The sequence below is a fragment of the Bos indicus x Bos taurus genome, chromosome 25, assembly GCF_003369695.1.
Source record: "Bos indicus x Bos taurus breed Angus x Brahman F1 hybrid chromosome 25, Bos_hybrid_MaternalHap_v2.0, whole genome shotgun sequence".
NCBI lineage: Eukaryota > Metazoa > Chordata > Mammalia > Artiodactyla > Bovidae > Bos > Bos indicus x Bos taurus.
Window position 1 is genome coordinate 21,277,022 of NC_040100.1, and position 17,104 is coordinate 21,294,125.

Consider the following 17,104-nt stretch of genomic DNA (forward strand, 5'->3'; position numbering starts at 1 on the left):
ATGATGATTAGAGACACACGGAGGGGAGGTTTCTTTAAAGGGAGAGCAAGGCTAGCAATGACAAAGTTAAAAGGATATTTTTAAAAAAATACAGGACTCAGAAACATTAAGAATTACTGATTGGGAAGAACCATTCTAGAAGATGTATTAACTAGTATTACTAATTTCACATCATCTATATATTAGGTAATATTACTGAATTGACATTCGTTTTCTTAGGTGAGGTACCCGTGTCGTGCTAAGGTGTAATAATGGCCTTACTCTTTGGAGATGCTGCTTACGTGTCCACACGAAACATGTCATGGCATCTGTAAGGCAGTCAAATGATTCAGCAAAATAAAGTATGCATGTGAAGAGAAGGCAGATGGAGTTAACGTTTTAACAACTGGTGAACCCAGGTGAATGCATGACGTGGTCACTAGCATTTTTCAACTTTCTGTAGGTTTGAAAATGTACAAAAAAGGGAAGACAGCAAGTGATTACAATGAGAGAGGAAAGTGAGAAATAGAAACTTGAAAGTCAGGAGTTATAAAATGAGGTGAAGAGTAAGGAGGGGTCTATCAGTAGAATAAGACAGGCTAATAAGGCTTCAGAACAAAAATAGCCTCGAGAAACTGGAAAAGGCAGAGGTTAATCCCAGCTGAAAACAGCCCAGTGGTGTCGGCAGAGGCCTCCTGGGTGGGAAGCACAGCAACCTCCTACAACCAGGATGAGTTAAACAGACCGCTTCGGGCAAGAGCAGGAAAAAGTCCTCGCCTCTTGCCCTTATGACAGTGTTTTGTGGGGTCCCTGCTGTCGAGTGTTCTGAGTTACCCACAGCTGAGAAAATGCCAAGGTGTCTCCCCCCAAAATATGGTACGATATTCAGAGTGGAGTTCATCTCATTCTCCGTCTGAGGAGGCTCCATCACCCTACCCGGTTTAAGGTGCCTCCAATAACAGTTCAGAAGTGCCCTTTATGCAGACAGAAGATTCCCCAGGGGCATCAGGCCACATACAGCATGGAGCACAGCCCCCACCCCCATATCAGTCAAAACCTTAAGAATCTAACGGTGTGGTTCAAGGATTATGAGGCAATGGGAAACTACAAAGAGCCAGGAAGGGGCAGTGAGACCAGAACCTTCAGGAACATTTACCAAGTAGGGCGAAGAGGAGAGAGGGTCCAGTGGGAGCAGTGCTGGGTCAAAACCAGTTCTGCCAACTACAGTCACTGCCCATGCCCAGATCTCTGCATTCATCCCGCTGTTGGTAACGGACCTCCCTCCTTCCTCCTGGGTCTTTGTGGCTGCGGCTGAAGCTGCATCTCCATCTCAGTGTTTGATCAAACGTGTCCTAGAAGAGTGAGGACTGCATGACGGCCTGCCCTCCAGCCCCTGGGGGCCGGGCAGAGGAGGAAGGCCCTGACAGGGACATGGCTGACCGCCAAGCTGGGAGCTGGACTCACATGGAGCGCATCAAGTCAGATCCCTTTATCAGCTATTTTCAGCAGGAACAAATGTGGCTATACCTAAAAGCCAAACAAGGAAGATGGTAACATGGTACCCCACAACTGGACAAAAGTAACTCTGGGCCCAGTTTCAATGTTTGTCAACCCCCAGTACAGACCAGGCGCATGAAGAACTGGAAGGAAAAGGAGCCACAATTAATTATCAAACTTTAATTGATAGACTAATCTTACAGGATAAACAATAATAAGACAGCTAGTCAAGGTTACACTTTAAAAAAAAAAATTTTCCAGCAGCGCAAATCTAATAGACTAAATACGTTCATCTCCTCCCAAACAGGCATTTGATTAAAAACAAAAACCAGAACAGAGCGTACACCACAAGGAGAACAGGGTACTTACGTACATTGTCAAATAAATCAGCAGAACTCGTTAGGAAAGAAAAAGAGATTCTTAGAAATTCAGAAAGCAGTAGAACCACCCAGCCTGGCAGGTCAACTGACCAGATGTGACACACACTGGAGGGCTCCTGACCACCTGCGACTTCAGAAAGGCCACCAGGCCCCGCAAAGAAGGGAACAGGTGCCAGTCCTAACTGGAGATGACTTGATCACAAAGCCTGAAGACAAAAGGACTATCCTTCCCAAGACAACAGGCCAGGAGAGAAAGAAGCGCCCTCAGAGGACAGGGTGGAAAGCAAGCCACCCTTGGCACACAGGGTCCTGCCTCTGGCAAAGAGGGCGGGCCAAGTGTGAGTGCCCGGGACCGTTCCTCCAGGCACCTGGTGAAAGGGAGAGGAAGAAGCAAGGCAGCCCCTTCCAGCTGAGATCCAGCAACTGAGTGGCGAAGGGCGTCTCCCTGGCCCTCGTCATGGAAAGCAGGAGCCTACAGAGGCCTCACCTGGCCCACCATGTCTGCAATACAGCAAAGTGCACCCTTAGCTCAGCTTGACTTTCTTTTTAAAAAGAGCTGACGCTACTTGCAAAAGGCCCATCATCGATTAAAACAATACCAAATAGTTGAATACTGAATACCAAAGAGTCGGAGCAAGTCTCGAGACCATCTCTCTCAGTTTTCTGAAAAGGCTGACTGAAACAGAGCTGAGAGCAGGGATACCTCGTCACTAGTCTGCCAAGTGGCGGAGGGGAGGGAAGGAAAGGCTTGTTGTCCTGCGAAAGGGCTGCCAGCTCCACGAGAGAAGGCAGCCTCACCCCCGTCCACCCTCAGAGCCCCGCGAGGGGTCCTGCCCCCTCCCCAGCGAGGACTCCGCGTGGAGAGAAGCCTGAGGGAGAATGAACACTGTGATGCTACTGAAGGGGAAGGAGTGTCTGAATTTGCTAACACAGATTTAGTCAGTACATCCTGGACCATAAGAAGATGACGACGAGCCCGCTCACGGGCCAAGTGACAGACTAGTGAGCGCTGCTGGGACCCAGGCACGGCTCCTCTGCTCGCCGGGGCTTCCTGCAAGGGCTCCACACGGATGGGGCAGCCAGAGCCCAAGATCGGGCCAGCACTGTTCGTGGGCTCTGGAAAGCAACGCTCGAACAGGTCCGTACGAAAAGATGTCATTTACAGTATTTATATAGAAGATCTCCAAGTAAGGAAAAAAGCACCATTTTTACTTCAAATAAAAAGGCTCACACAGGCTTTGGTCCTGTTTTGAGACGACACCGGCCTGAGCGAGAAGCGGTTTGGCCCTTGGGGAGCAGGGAGTCGGTACGCACGCTGTCACTGGGAGGAAGGGGCATCAGGTGGCAGGGGTGGGCGGGGGGCAGCCGCCCGAGCAGGGCGAAGGGGGAACCTGGTGGGAAGGGCCTTGGGGAGCAGCCCCACAAAACGGGGACAGGATGCCTGCTTCAAGAGCGGGCGTGTGGCACTGTCTGGACAAGCCTCTGGGACAGGCAGGCTGGCCAACAGAAAGAGCAGCATTCAAACCGCGCCGCCACTCTGTGAGCACGCGAGGCCTGTCAACTGCAGAGCAAGGCTTCCACGAGCAGCAAAGACATGCTCTTTCCTCCAAGGACTGTGGGCTGACAAGGACAGAAGAGCTACAGGTACTGCGCCTTTTGCAAGGGGTGGAAAACAGGCCATCTCCTGGATGCTACACTTCCCAGACGAACTTGTACCCCCCAGAAAAGCAAGAGGAGTTTCCTGCCTAGATCCGTAACCTGGCATGGACAACACCACGAAAAGCAAGAGTTGGTCTGGATGGGCTGGATTCTTGAACTACGGCTTAGAAGGGGAAGGGCGCGGACGATCACCATGAACTGGCTCACAAGGAATAGTCATCTTAGGCGAACACATGCTAATACGTTTCACAGAAAGAAGGCTAACAGTCTAGAATCCAGAATGTGACATTTGGGACATCTCTTGCCAAACCTTACTATGAGGGCCTGCACCAGTGAGAGGAGAATCGCAAAGACAGCAGCAGAGCAACAGCAAACAGCACAAAGGGTATCATTCACCAAGAGACCGTCCCTCGTTCCAGAGTCAACCAAACCACTGGGAGACGACAGAACTTCACGTGGACAGAGGACGGTAAGGGCTAAACCCGGAAGAGGGAGAGCTAATCACAAAAGCTGTTTATCCCATTTTCGATGTTGAAATACATCGGCCAACCCACTAGGTCAGATGACTTCTTCTTGAGAAAGGCAGCATCTCTAAACCTGGGATGAAGGACACTTGAACGTAATGCATGAGCAGAAGGACCAGATGCAGACACGTCACTGAAAGAATCATTGGACTGCTGAAGGGTTTCTCAAAACTTCTAAAGAAAGGAGGAAGGATCTGGGTCTGTGGCTGTATGGCTGTATAACTGGCTTCCACCTGGCTCCTCTCAGAGGGGCCTCTGTCGGCACACCCATGCCAGGCTGGGCCTCAAAGCCCAATCAGCGAGGGCTGTAGGCAACTGTCAAAGCGGCAGTGCCATCTCCCCAGAGATCGGGGCCCAAAGGGCAAGACGGTCAGACCGGAGTCGCTGGGACACACTCCGCTGCTCAGCACACACCAGAGCCCTGTGAGTGCCCCGACCAGACCCCTGGCTCTTCCTCTCCCGCCATGCATTCACGAGCAGCAGCGTGGCGGGAGGGAGGCCAGGCAAGGAAGTGGTGATGAGGTACAAAAGGAGGAACTGACATCTTTGGGTTTTCAGAAACAAAAATTCCCATCTAGGAAGTGAGAAAATAAGAAGGGAAAGAATTCATTCTGAACCAGTGGACAGAGAAATATGGCTTACTAACCCCCACATTTTGCATACAATTTTATATGAAAAAGGAAAAAAAAAAACCCACCCCCAACTCATCACAATGCAGTCCAAATGTTTGCAACCAAAGAGTTATGAAAATATTTCAGGTGAAATCACTTAAAAACAAACAACAACCAAAGAATCAGAAAGCTTTTGATCATTCCTTTCTAAACACAATTGGTAGATCTACTCTCAAACACACTTAAGAGTATTCCACACAACATGTTCAGAATTCAGATTTATTGATTTCCACCGTATTGACTTTTAAAAATGGTATGAAGCTGACTGCAAGAAAGGGAACCGGTGATTTTAAGTTAAAATTAAGCTAATGGTGAAAGTACATCACCTCTGGCTTCAGTCACCACATCACCTCAGATTGGATATAGATATTTTTGAACAAAGTTCCAGAACTCTGAAATCCAGGGATGCTGCAGGCCTCTCCCAGCAATGTCCTTCACTTTGGGTCAGTCTCCTGGGCCAGAGGTGAAAGTGCTTTCAAAAATACTGCCATTTCCCCAGCACAGTGTCTTTGATTGCATCCACATATTGAGTTGGAACCCAGTACACCCAGTAGTAAGAGGCTTCCGTGGGGCCCAACTGAAACGCCTGGAAGGGAAAAAGGAAAACCAAGCGGTACTTCAGAGGTCAGGAGACTGAGCAGGCAGCACAACAAACGGGGGGGGGGGGGGGGGGGGGGGGGGGGGGGGGGGCTGAGAAGTGATTCATTAAAATGGGAAGGGGAAAAAAAAAAACAAAAACAACTGTGCACATGGGGAGCATTCTCCTATCAAAAATAAAGGAATAAATAAAACATAAAAAGGTGTGGGAGCATTAGGCATAGCCGATCCTAAAGCGGTGGTTCCCAAACTCACGTGTGCAGCAGGGCCAGCTGGGGGCTTGTTAGATCAGACTGGGGGCTCCAGCCCTGAGACTTCCTGATTCCAGAGAGTTGGGGTGGGGCCTGAGGATCTGCATGTCTAACAAGTTCCCAGGTGAGCTAACACTGCCGACCCAGACACCAGTTTGAGAACCACTGCCCTAGGCAAACGGCCACACATGCACGAGGAGACAGAAGTGTTGAAAGCAGCACTGTCAGAAATGATAAAAACCTGGAAACCACCTACATATCCATCGGTAAGGGAACGCAAAATTAAAAATAACCTACTCATATGAACACTGGATTTACTTTTACAAGGTATGAACTGGATCTAGAGTGAATACAGACAGATCATAATGTCGAGCCAAAAAAAAGCAAGTTGCAGAACGATACATACCATGATACCATTTATGAAAACTGAAAAAACACAAAACAATACTGTATCTTGGTCATGGATACACGTGAAAATAAACGCATAGAGATGGGAAGGATCCACGTGATAAATCATGACAAGGGCAAAGGGGGAGGGGAAGACAATGGGGACATATTCACTGTTGGTGGGTTTTCTTTTATTTAAAGCAAGACTGAAAACAAGTTGCAAGATATTTACAACAGTCATTTCTTGGTTGATGGATATATGGGTTTGTTATAGTACTCTTGGTTCTTTTCAGTACTCTTTAACATTTCTGTAAAAATGAAAAAGCACAGCCACCCTTTTCTAAGGTGAACTGTGAATCTAGTGAAATGGCACCTGCAAAGAGGGAATAGATATCTTCATTAAGACAAAGGCCAAGGCACTCGATGGTGCTTAGAAAAGAAAGGGGGCAATTAGAACCTCCCTCTGCCAGCAACAGCTCCAGAGAGAAATCGGCATTTAAACTAAATGCAAAAGCATTAGCCATCCACACCACCTCCTTACAATATGTCCAAAATGGTCCATGCTACTTGTTGGAAATTCCTCTCCCCAGACTGAAAACTGTGGCTGTGAACCTTATGGGGTCAAACTGGTGGGACAAATCTTTCAAAACGGAGTGAAGGGAGGGGCCCAGATGACAATATTAAAGTCCAACTTTTAAAACAGAAAAAATAACTGAGCAAAAAAATAACAAATCACCTGCAAGCCCTACACAGAGACTAGAGGGCCTGGGAGGAGCCTGAGCCATCACCACCTCTACCAGGAAGAGGACCGGTGAGCTGGGCACCCAGAGTTGCACTGCCAACCGCGGCCTGGGGCAACCCTGCACTGCCAGACCCCCAGAGGCCTACACAGGGGACACGGCTGGCTGGCTTCCCAGAGCCAGGGGCCCTGCCATCTGCCGAGAGAAGGGTCACGGCTGGGTACGCCCTCTTCCCGGACTTCCCAATGCCTCCCTCTACCGCAAACTCTACGCCAGCTGCGAGTGGCAGCTCCTCCCTGGGACGGGGTGACGTGGCTACCGCAAGGTCGCCTCCGCAGACTGAGCAGAGCAGGTGGCCCCACTCGCTCCCTACTGCTGCTCAGGTCCCGTCCCTGCCACAGCGACTTTGGAAAGAGGCGGCTCAACTTCACTTTTAAAGCGGCCCCTTCAACAGTGCTGGGAGAGCGGAAGGGCTCTGCCTCACTGCTCAGGGTTGCTCGTCCCTGCTCTGCTCTGCAGACCCAGAGAACGTCTCCAGAGGCTCTGTCTGCGTAAGAGCAGCCGCTCCCCTGAGCGCAACTCCAGGCAGAACCAGGTCAAGGCCCCACCCTCCCCACAGGATCCTTGGCCACTCGAGGGCAGCCCCCCAGGGTAAGCACCTCACAGCAGAAGGGGGCAGCCTGGTGCCCTGACACCTGGCACCAAGGCTAGTGGGAAGCTCTGTTTCATACAAGAGACAAAACTTAAAATGAAGACCCACAAGCCATTAACCTCCTCTTTGCATTTATTTTCCTGGTCTAAAAACAAAATATTATAGATATGAGAGACTTGCAAGAGATAAAAATGTATCCCCTTTAAACTGCGTGAAGGTGGTGGGTGGGGGGGGCGGTCAGCTGCAAAATCAACAGAACTAGGAGCAGGTCATGGATTAAGTTCTAAGAATGGGAAGACAAAAGGAGGGTCTTAGACTGTTGTCTTCTCCACACTGAGCTCTCCCCTCCCTGCTGGAGGCGGTGCGGGCGAGGCCGCCGGCCACTTACCATCATGTGATAGTCCTCGTGCCCTTCGATGGGCTCGCTGACCACGTTTTTAATGGAACCCATGGGCAGTTTCTCAGTCCGCTCTAAGTTGAGAGGGATCACAGAAATCATTAAAGGCCCCCCCCCACCCCTCCTCAGGCTGGCGGCTGGGGATCCATCCCCACCCTCACCTTCTGGCCAGTGCACCTCAAGCCCTGTTTGGGAGGTGGGGACTTCCTAGGAGCAAATGGGGTACAGATTTGGCAGGTGTGTATTAAAGGTTTCCGAGAGCACAGATAGAGCTATCCTGGTGTTTCTCTCTGCAGCCTGATGACTGACAAATACCCAGGAAGCTCCTCTGCACCCCTGTCGCCAAGCCCAGCCCCAGCTGAGGTCTTTGGTGCCTGGGATAGTCAAGGGACCAGGAGGAGGCAGCTGTACCCCCCTGCTACTTGTACAGGAAGGGGGCTGGCTGCTTGGGGTTTTAAGACCAGTTTCTATCCCTTGATCCTGCCCACTCTCCCTCCCAGCCCCCTCCCTCCCAGTCTTCCACCCAGATCCACCTCACCCCCAATCCCAGCCCCTCTCCCTCCCCCTCCCCAGTCTCCCACTCTGATCCTGCCCACTCTTCCTCCCAGCCCCTTCCCTCCCCAGTCTCCTACCCCTCCAAACACACAAACTTGAACAAGCTCTCTGAGAACATCCATGACCTCTTCTGGTTAACCCTCGGGATGTACTTATCACATCGGGTCAGAAGCCCTTCTGCAGCAAGTCTAAGGATGGCAGTTAAGAAAGAGGCGGCAGCGAGGCATGCCTGGAGTGAGATGAGACTGGAGACAAGCAGCATCAAAGAGGGCGGTGGTGCCTGTGCGGCAAAACCACCGCCCGGAAGCAGCAGACACCTCGGGACAGGGAGCTCTCAGCAAAAGGTGAAACCGTGCTGGAAAAAGCTCACTACGGGCTTTGCACAAAGCAAAAATCTAAAAAAGAGATAAGCTGACAAAACCCCAGGAACTTAGAGCCCTGGACTGTCATCTAGCTAGTGGCTTGAGACACATAACTTCTATCCTATGGGTCTCTGAAAAAGGCGGGTAGGGAGATGGGGCCTGAAGATGCTCATTCAGATTTTGATTTTCTGAGTGGCTCTAACACAGTCACCCACAAGCAGGATCTGACCAGCACTGGTCTTTTAAGATGGAAACTGTTTTAAACATCAGCCATTTTGAACCGTCCAGAGATTTCACACAAAAACATGGACTTCGGGCTTCTCTTGAAAACACGGAAGATTCAACAATCCTGGGCCCACATTCCTAAGTGACAGCAATCAGCTAGATTAGAGACCCGAGTGCCCTACACACAGGGCACATGCTCCCCGTGGCAGCTTCACGAGGTCACAGGTCCCATCTCCTGCCTGGAGCTCATTCTTCTCGCTCCGCTGGGCCTGAGGCTGTCGGTACTGCCTCCCACACACTCTAGCAAGGACAGTTTAAGCCACAAGTAGGGGCCACTGCATGCCACTCCATAAAGCACCCCGTTGAGAAAGACGTCAATGAGCTGCTGGGACGGTCACTTCAGCAGAAATATGAAGCCAGTGGCTGGAAGCCAACTCCCAGAACAAGCTGTCCTCCTAGGACAGTGCTTAGGACACTCTGGGGGCAGGACTCCTGGGCCCACGGTGGGAAGAAAGCCTGAGGGACACGGACACCACCACCTGGGTGGGAATGGAAATCCTGGCCCTGGTCACCCTTTGAAGACGCGCATGTTCACAGCCAGGCTCTTTAATGAGGCTGGTGAGCCACGAGACTCTCAACAGCTCTGAACCGTGATCCACCAAGATTCTTCCAGAGCTCTGCCTTCAGGCCACAGCAGAAAGGTGGTAGCTTCTATGAGCTGAAACAAAACCTCTAACATACGGAAGGGAGGCTGTCATCAGCCCCAGCAGCTATGCCATTGTATCCTATAGAACTTCACCACCTGGAAACACTCCCTAGGAACCAACGAAGGCTTACACACTCAGTCCTCATCCAGTTCCCCTACCCGCACCCACCCTCCCGGCCAGCAGCCTTGATCCCAGCCTCCCAGTAGGCTGCAGGAGTGAAAGTGCAGGCCAAGGAAGAGGCAGGGTTCCAGCAAGCCTGCCGACGATGGAGAACTAAGCCAACTCCCCTGCAAGGTCATGAGGAAGCGAGGATCTGACAGAGGTGGGGCAGCTCATGACTGAAGAAAACTGATGATGTGCCAGGCTCTGTGGAAGAGAATGACCTACTACAGAGTTCAAAAGCACCCTGGGAAGACTGGGAAAGCCCTTAAGTTTTACGCACAACTTGCCTTGCCCATGCAGTGAGAGTCAAAGTGAAAAAGAAGACTGGGGCAGGGAATCACAAAACTATTAGAAAACTCAAGTGTCTTGGCGGTTTAGGTCTTCGTTCATTTTAAGAAACAAGACTGGGTTAAAAATGAGAAACCTACTTTCACATTTTAAGATGATTGTAATCTCATTCCCCATCACTCCTGCTCCAATTATTTTCCCTAAAACTTTGGTCCCATTTTGGGATTCCCTGGTGACTCAGACGGTAAAGAATCTGCCTACAATGTGGGATACCAGGGTTCAATCCCTGGGTCTGGAAGATCCCCTGGAGAACGGAATGGTAACCCACTCCAGTATTCTTATCTGGGGAATTCCGTGGATAGAGAAGCCTGTTGGGCCACAGTCTATGGGGTGGAAAGAGTCGGACCACAACTGAGCAATTAACACCCCCTTGGTCCCATTTTAAGCGGAATCATACTAAATGGCCTGTCCCTGAAACCAGCTAGCCTTACACAATGCGCACCACTATACTTCTCTTTACATCTACCTCGAGCTCTGAATACCTGCAGTGCTGGCCAGAACCAGGGGAACTGGGCATGTTCGGTTCCCTCCAGGAGTCTGATGGGGGACAGATAAGTCTGAGAGTAATGAGTGCTCCAGGGATAAAGCAGGGTGCTCTGTGGACAGAAGCGGCAGCAGCTCATTTGCAGGGTGGGGAGATATCAGGGAAGGCTTCCTTAGAAAAGCATGTTAGGACCTTGGAAGATTTTTGTTAATAACAGGAAGAGGAAGTAGGCATCCTGGGCAAAGGCACAGCATGACCGAAACATGACCTGTGCAAAGCATGGTGGGAAGCTCATGGAGTGATGCAGCTCAAGTATACAAGGCACAACAGGGCAAGTGGGGCAGGAACCTGATCAAAAATCTAAAAGTGAACCCCACGGTTGAGAATACTGGATACTAGGTTGAGGCACCTGAACTTGGCCTTAAAGAGCCGGTTTTTGAACACAGGAACCACTGAAGAAAAAGCAGTGTGGAAGACGGGCAGGACAGAAGAGATTGCAGAGGGGGTTGGCATAGAGGTTAACGTGCTTTAACAAAATTCACAGATGCTAGGAATCAACAGACACAACAGAGGGGAAAAGAAAGAGACGCAGATAATTCCAGAATGTAACTGACAAGACTTTGAACCATCTGGGGGAAATGAGAGGGACATCAGTCAGAGACACTTCCCAGCAAACAGCATGCCTGACTCCCAGACACAGGCAGGGAAGGTGGGGGGCAGCAGGGGGCAACCAGGCAAGGAGGGAAGGCAGGTCCTGAGCCCAGGCAGCCTCGGACCTACAGGGGCCAGGCAGGTGACACACGTGAACAAAGCTGGCCACAGTAAAAGACGAACGGGACAGTGAGGACCACAGTGTGGTCCACCTGCAACGGCTACTGGGCTCCACTGATCTCTCTCTGCCGCGTGAAAACGTAGGTCCAGAATGGCTAGATCTTTTGCTTCTTTTCAAGAGAAGCCAAAACAAAAAACGAACAAACAAAAAACTCTGATCCAGTGACATCTCTTGATTTTCACAGACTGTGTGTAAACTCAGAAAGCCCTTGTCCACAGACAGGACCTGGCCCTCACGCCACATGTTTGGAACCTCTGGTTCTGGCTGCAACTGAAGAGCCAATGTTTGATGGATTGGCCCTGAGATCAGATGGAAAAGAATGAGGGAAGAGGGCCCAAATAGAGGCAAGCATCAAAAAGCAAAATCTAAAGCACGCAAAGCACAGTGGAGAGAGAGATTCCAGACTGAGGAGCAGAGGTGAACCCGAGCCCTGCTGGGTGCCAGAGGCAGTGAGCCAGGAAGAGGCGAGGGCAGCCCGTACCTTTAGTGCCGATCCACAGCTGGTCTTGTTCTAGCTTAAAGGTAAGCCTCACTTTTCCTCCAGACTTGTTGTACATGCCAGATAACGGTACAGCTGGCAGGCGCTCCTGGGGGCACAAGAGCATGGTAAAAGAGAGAGGAACCAGTAACAAGGCGAGGCAGGAGAAGACAGGAGTCGAGAACACGACTGCAGGAACCTCAAGAAGGCAGAGGTGGAGGCTGGTTCCTTTTGAGAATGCTCACAAAGGAGTTTGGCTTACCTGAGCACCCTTAACAGACGGCATCACGTCTTCAGGTTTCCCTTTATCCAACACTTTCCTGTGTTGCTACAAGTCAGAAAAAATAATTATATGAAACAGCTGACTGCATTTCTATCTTTTACTACCTCTTTAAAAAACAGGATGAAGCAAGCCTTAATATTTTGGTTCAAAAGCTTGTCCTGACTACAGATTATGGGTCCCTGACACTACAGGGCAGTGGTGTCCAGCAAAAATTTCTGTGATGGGAATATTCTGTATCTGTGCTGTCCAAAACAGTAGCTGAGAGCCACTTTGGTTGTCAAGCACTTGAAATGTGGCTAGCGTGAGTAAGAACTGAATTCTTAATATTACTGAATTTTAATCAGCCACATGTGGCTACCGTAGGAGACATCAAAGCTTTAGAGCAATCAGGATTTCCAGGTTGCTAATTCACATAAACTCGACTTCCTTCTCTCCCTCCCCTGAAATCACCACTGAAAAGACCACACAGCTGGCTTAAAGAGAGCCACAAAGGGTGCTTGCTCTCCTGGCAGGTACAAAACGGGGACAGCCCTTTCCGTCCACCCAAACTCCCACAGAAACCCGAAGGATGTGACAGTCAGCTTAGCTCCCTAGAAGGGACATTTCTTCAACAAATGGAGATTCAGCCCACTGCAGAAATCTTCCCCACCACCCCACCCTCAACCGAGCTAACCAGAAAGCTCAAGAGCCACTTTTCCAAAGAGAAACGTTAACTACTCTATAGCCTGACAGTAAGCCGAATTCCACTCCCTCCTCAGGAGTTTGAAGTGGCTCATAAAGGGTTCTAATTAGGCACACAGCCCCCGAAAACTGCTCTGGTCTGGTCCAAATGCCGGAGTCTTGTTTCCTCTCCATCTGTGGCTTTAGAGGTACAGTCGCTATCTGATCAAGCTAGAATTGTGGGTAATGGGTGGGCAGAGAGTAAACATTTCATTGAATTTAAGTACCAGGTGGCCACAAGCCAGTTCAAACCCTCACTGGCATGGCGGAAACCCTCTGGTTAGGAATGACTTCCAAAGTGCCAGACTACGAGCACAAGGTCACTCTACGTATCAGCCCCAGATTCTTGAATAAGCTGATGAAAAACTAGGAGAATGGGTCCCTCTCATTAGGCCACCTTAGGCCTCATAACTGGCATCAATGGAACAAAGCTGTGTGGATTAGAAGTTTAATTTGACTCATACATCCCATGTAACTTTTGAAGAATTTTCCCTTCACTGTGGAGAACAGTTCTAAGCTTGTTAAGCTACCATTAGTAACTCAAAACCTATATTTAAGAAGCATGTTATGCTCCAAAGGCGTGACCAGGGGAAAGACTCATGTTTGACATGTTCCTATTTGACAATTTCATATGTCGTGGCAAAGGAAGATAGGAAAATGGAAATGAACTCAACTGGTTCATATCACCCCATATCTGGAGGGGAAAATGTCCAAATAAACACCTTTTAGATGTGAACAGAGGTTTACAATCCCTTATCTGAAATCCTATGGACAAATGTTTTGTATAAACATAATACAGTTTTAAAATACATTACTTGATATTCTTTGTGGGGGTCTTGGGAAACACCTGTCACCAAACATGTTAACATTTCTAGGGTAAAACGTGACTATCAATGCTAATTCTGGTCGGGTGTTGCTGCCTAATCTGTAAGAACACTTTTGGTTTTCAGACTTGGGGTTCTGGTAGCACATAGAGGGATTATAAACCTGTAACACAAAATACTGTGTCACACTGTTGGCCGTGTGCCTTGATGCCTAAGGTCACTGAAATTAATGTTGGTCAAGGTCGGTCTACTCTCTGCAGGGTACAGGTTGAGTTGAGAATATCTATTATCCTGGAACACACTAAGAGTGGCCGGGAGGCTCTGTAACTACGAGCGGGGTTTGCTGGGTGATAAGACTGCAAGTGACCATTCTTTCAACCAGTTCCCTCCACAGTGAAACACTCTTACTTTTCCTAGTTGCCAAAAAGAATCTGAATCGCTACAGTGAGCACAAAACAAGGCTGGATCTCTTCCATCTGAAACAAGCAACAGAGCACGTGAAAAATCAGAGCCCCATTTCATGACCAGGAAGGAGGGAAGAAAAAAAAAAAAATCAGTGTAGTTATCTTCCAAGTCAGCTTCATTTGGCTTCCTGAAACAGCCAGTTTCAGAGAGACTGCTGAAAGCTACTGATTTCCCTACCTAGGAGAAAAAGGCTTGTTGACTTGGGGGAAGCCATAAGCCAAAAAAACAAATGTAATCACTGGTGTGAATGCAGGATCAATTCTAATAGTGGCACTTTTCTCTGGTGCTAAATAGGAGAGAAACCTGCATCTGTTTCAATACCTGGTCTGAAGCCTGCCTTTACAAAGGCCTCATCCTAAAGTAGATCGACTTGAGACACACTGACCCGCCAGACGAGACAAAGATGCAAATCTCAGGTAGTTGTCACCTCCACTCAACAGCCAGCCGCACCCAACTGCTGCCATAAATTTCCATCATGGGCCCTGTCCGAAAAGGAGCTTATTCTAGAAAGGAGACAACCAGCCTAGGCTCGAGAAGACAAAGCCTCACTCTTCCTAGGACCAACAATCACACAACAGACTCACTTTCTGCCTGCAGAGGGGCTCCTTCTTGTTCTCTTCGGCCTTTGCGTCCTGCTGGGCAGCATCTTTGGGTGTGTTTACTGCTAAAACATCATTTATCGTGGAGCCAACCACCATGATCTTGGCCCCGCTGGTCACTTTTATTTCTCTCAATGTCTTATCCTCAGGGACAAGTCCCTTATACATGACTTTCTGCATGGCAGGCGGGAGACCTTGGGAAAAGGCAGAGGACAGTGAAAAAAGGAAATGAAAAATATTCTTTGTACAACAGACCCGTAAGTGAATACTGCTTTATTGCTAATTACTGTTGTGCTCTTAGGCAATTTACAACCTCTCCGAGCCTCCAAAACGTCATAACAGTGATGACAATAGTTCCTTCTGTATAGATTTGCTTTAAGGACTAAGAGATGGGACAAATATAGAGCATTTAGTGCAGCACAAGGTATTAAGTAACCAATCAATGTGGTGCTCAATCGTGTCCAACTCTTTGCAACCCCATGGACTGTAGTCCACCAGGCTCCTCTGTCCTTGGAATTTGTCAGGCAAGAACCCACTGGAGTGGGTTGCCATTTCCTCCTCCAGGGGATCTTCCCAACCCAGGGATTGAACCTACATCTCTTATGTCTCCTGCACTGGCAGGTGGATTCTTTACCACTATCGTAATATCAGGGCTTCCCTGGTGGCTCTGTCGGTAAAGAGTTTGCCTGCAATGCAGGAGACCTGGGTTCGATCCCTGGGTTGGAAAGATCCCGTGGAGGAGGGCATGGCAACCCACTCCAGTATTCTTGCCTGGGAAATCCCATGGACAGAGGAGCCTGGCAGGATACAGCCCACAGGGTACCAGAGAGTTGGATACAAGTGAGCGACTAAACCTACCCACCTATTGCCATATCAGGTATTATTCCTTCCAAGTAGTTCCTCAACCACCCTGTGACTCAAATAGTAAGTGAATGTCCACAAATATCACAGATATAGAAATCAATAAGGTTTCTGTTTTTATGGAGATTACAGGCTACCCAGAGAAAGTTTAAAAAGGAAATCATTTCAGATGGCAAAGTGCTGTAAATAAAATAAATCTACGTAATAGGAGCTTCTGTGAAGGGGCCAGCATGATAGCCACCAGCAGTGGTTCCCAAACTTCCCTTATTAGAATTACCTGAAACATTCGCTAAAAATAATTCCTGGCCACATTCCAGCCCCACTGAATCAAACTCTCCAGGGGGAAGGGCCTAGAAGCTGTAAACTTAACAAACGCCTTAGGTGATTTTATTGGAGATGTTAGAAACAGGAGTTAGAAACTTCGGCCTAAGAGTCAGCGCTGGGCCTGAAACCCAGCTCAGCCGATTGGCTCTGACTTTGGTTCTCATTTTCCCCATCTGAATAACGGGTACATTACTACTTACTTCGGCAGGCTGTTGGTAGCATTGAGAAAACTGATGAAAGAACACTGGCAACGCGATACCTAGCACAGCGTATACAGAAGGCAGGTGCGGTGGGGAAGGCTGTCAGCGCCACGGGGATTACCTGTAATAGAGTGAATCTTCTGTTTCAGCTCGGAGCCCGTGCTGTCCAGGGGAAACTTGACGTCGTGCTTAGTCTTGTTCCAGATGATCTTCAGGTCCACCAGCTCCCTGCCCGCGCCGCCGCCCGCGTCCTCGCCGTTGCTGACCGAGGCCTGGGCCGCGGGGTCCCCAGGGGGCTGGGCCGGGGCCGGCTGCAGGTTGCCTCGCGCTGCGCAGGAGTCCTCGGCCGCCGCCCCCGCCGCGGCTTCGGCCTCCACGCAGTTGAGGGACCGCGCGGGCGCCTCGGTCTCGGCCTCCGTGTCCATGCCAGGCTCCTCCATGCCTGCAAGGGGGTTAGGGGGTGGACGCTCGCCGCGGGCTGGGCCTGGAACCAGACTCTGCGCGGGGGCCGCCGGACCAATGCGCCCGAGCCAGGTTACTGCTCCCCCCAACGCCGGGCCACGTCCCCTAGGAGCGCCCGCTTCATCCCTGCCCGACCCGGGCGCCCGCCACCCCCTCCACACTCACCATCCGGGGCTCCGGCCGCCGCCATGATGATTGTGTACAACACCCACCGCTCCCGCAGAGGCCGCCGGGAAAAGGCGAGCTGGCTGAGATTGGCCCCCGCAGCAGCCCCTAATCTTGCACAGCCTGGCCGGAAACAGGTGGAGGTTTCTATGGAGACCCGCCTCCTCCGCTTCCCCGGCCCGGCCCCTGCCACGCTTTAGCTTTCGAGAACCGAAGGGGGCGGGCCCGGGAAATCGCCCGCTTGCTAGGCTCTGCCCCCTTGAGGCCGAGTGGGGCCGCAGTCTTGGGAGGGGGGCGTGGGCTTGCAGGCTAGG

At 50.2% G+C, this 17,104-nt stretch overlaps 1 protein-coding gene across 2 annotated transcripts; it reads right to left on the reverse strand.

Moving 5' to 3' along the window:
• Positions 1-1,638: 1,638 nt before the first annotated feature.
• UBFD1 (ubiquitin family domain containing 1) lies at positions 1,639-17,076 on the reverse strand. Of its 2 annotated transcripts, XM_027526704.1 has the most exons (7): positions 16,791-17,076; positions 16,285-16,605; positions 14,764-14,972; positions 12,150-12,215; positions 11,891-11,996; positions 7,726-7,808; positions 1,639-5,296 (listed from the first exon to the last, which is right to left on the reverse strand). In XM_027526704.1, the coding sequence occupies exons 1-7, from the start codon at positions 16,813-16,815 to the stop codon at positions 5,186-5,188; spliced, it is 921 nt and encodes a 306-aa protein (XP_027382505.1). In that variant the 5' UTR covers positions 16,816-17,076; the 3' UTR covers positions 1,639-5,185. The 2 variants fall into 2 exon arrangements, with proteins under 2 accessions (XP_027382505.1, XP_027382506.1); XM_027526705.1 differs by lacking the exon at positions 7,726-7,808.
• Between the last annotated feature and the right edge of the window lie 28 nt (positions 17,077-17,104).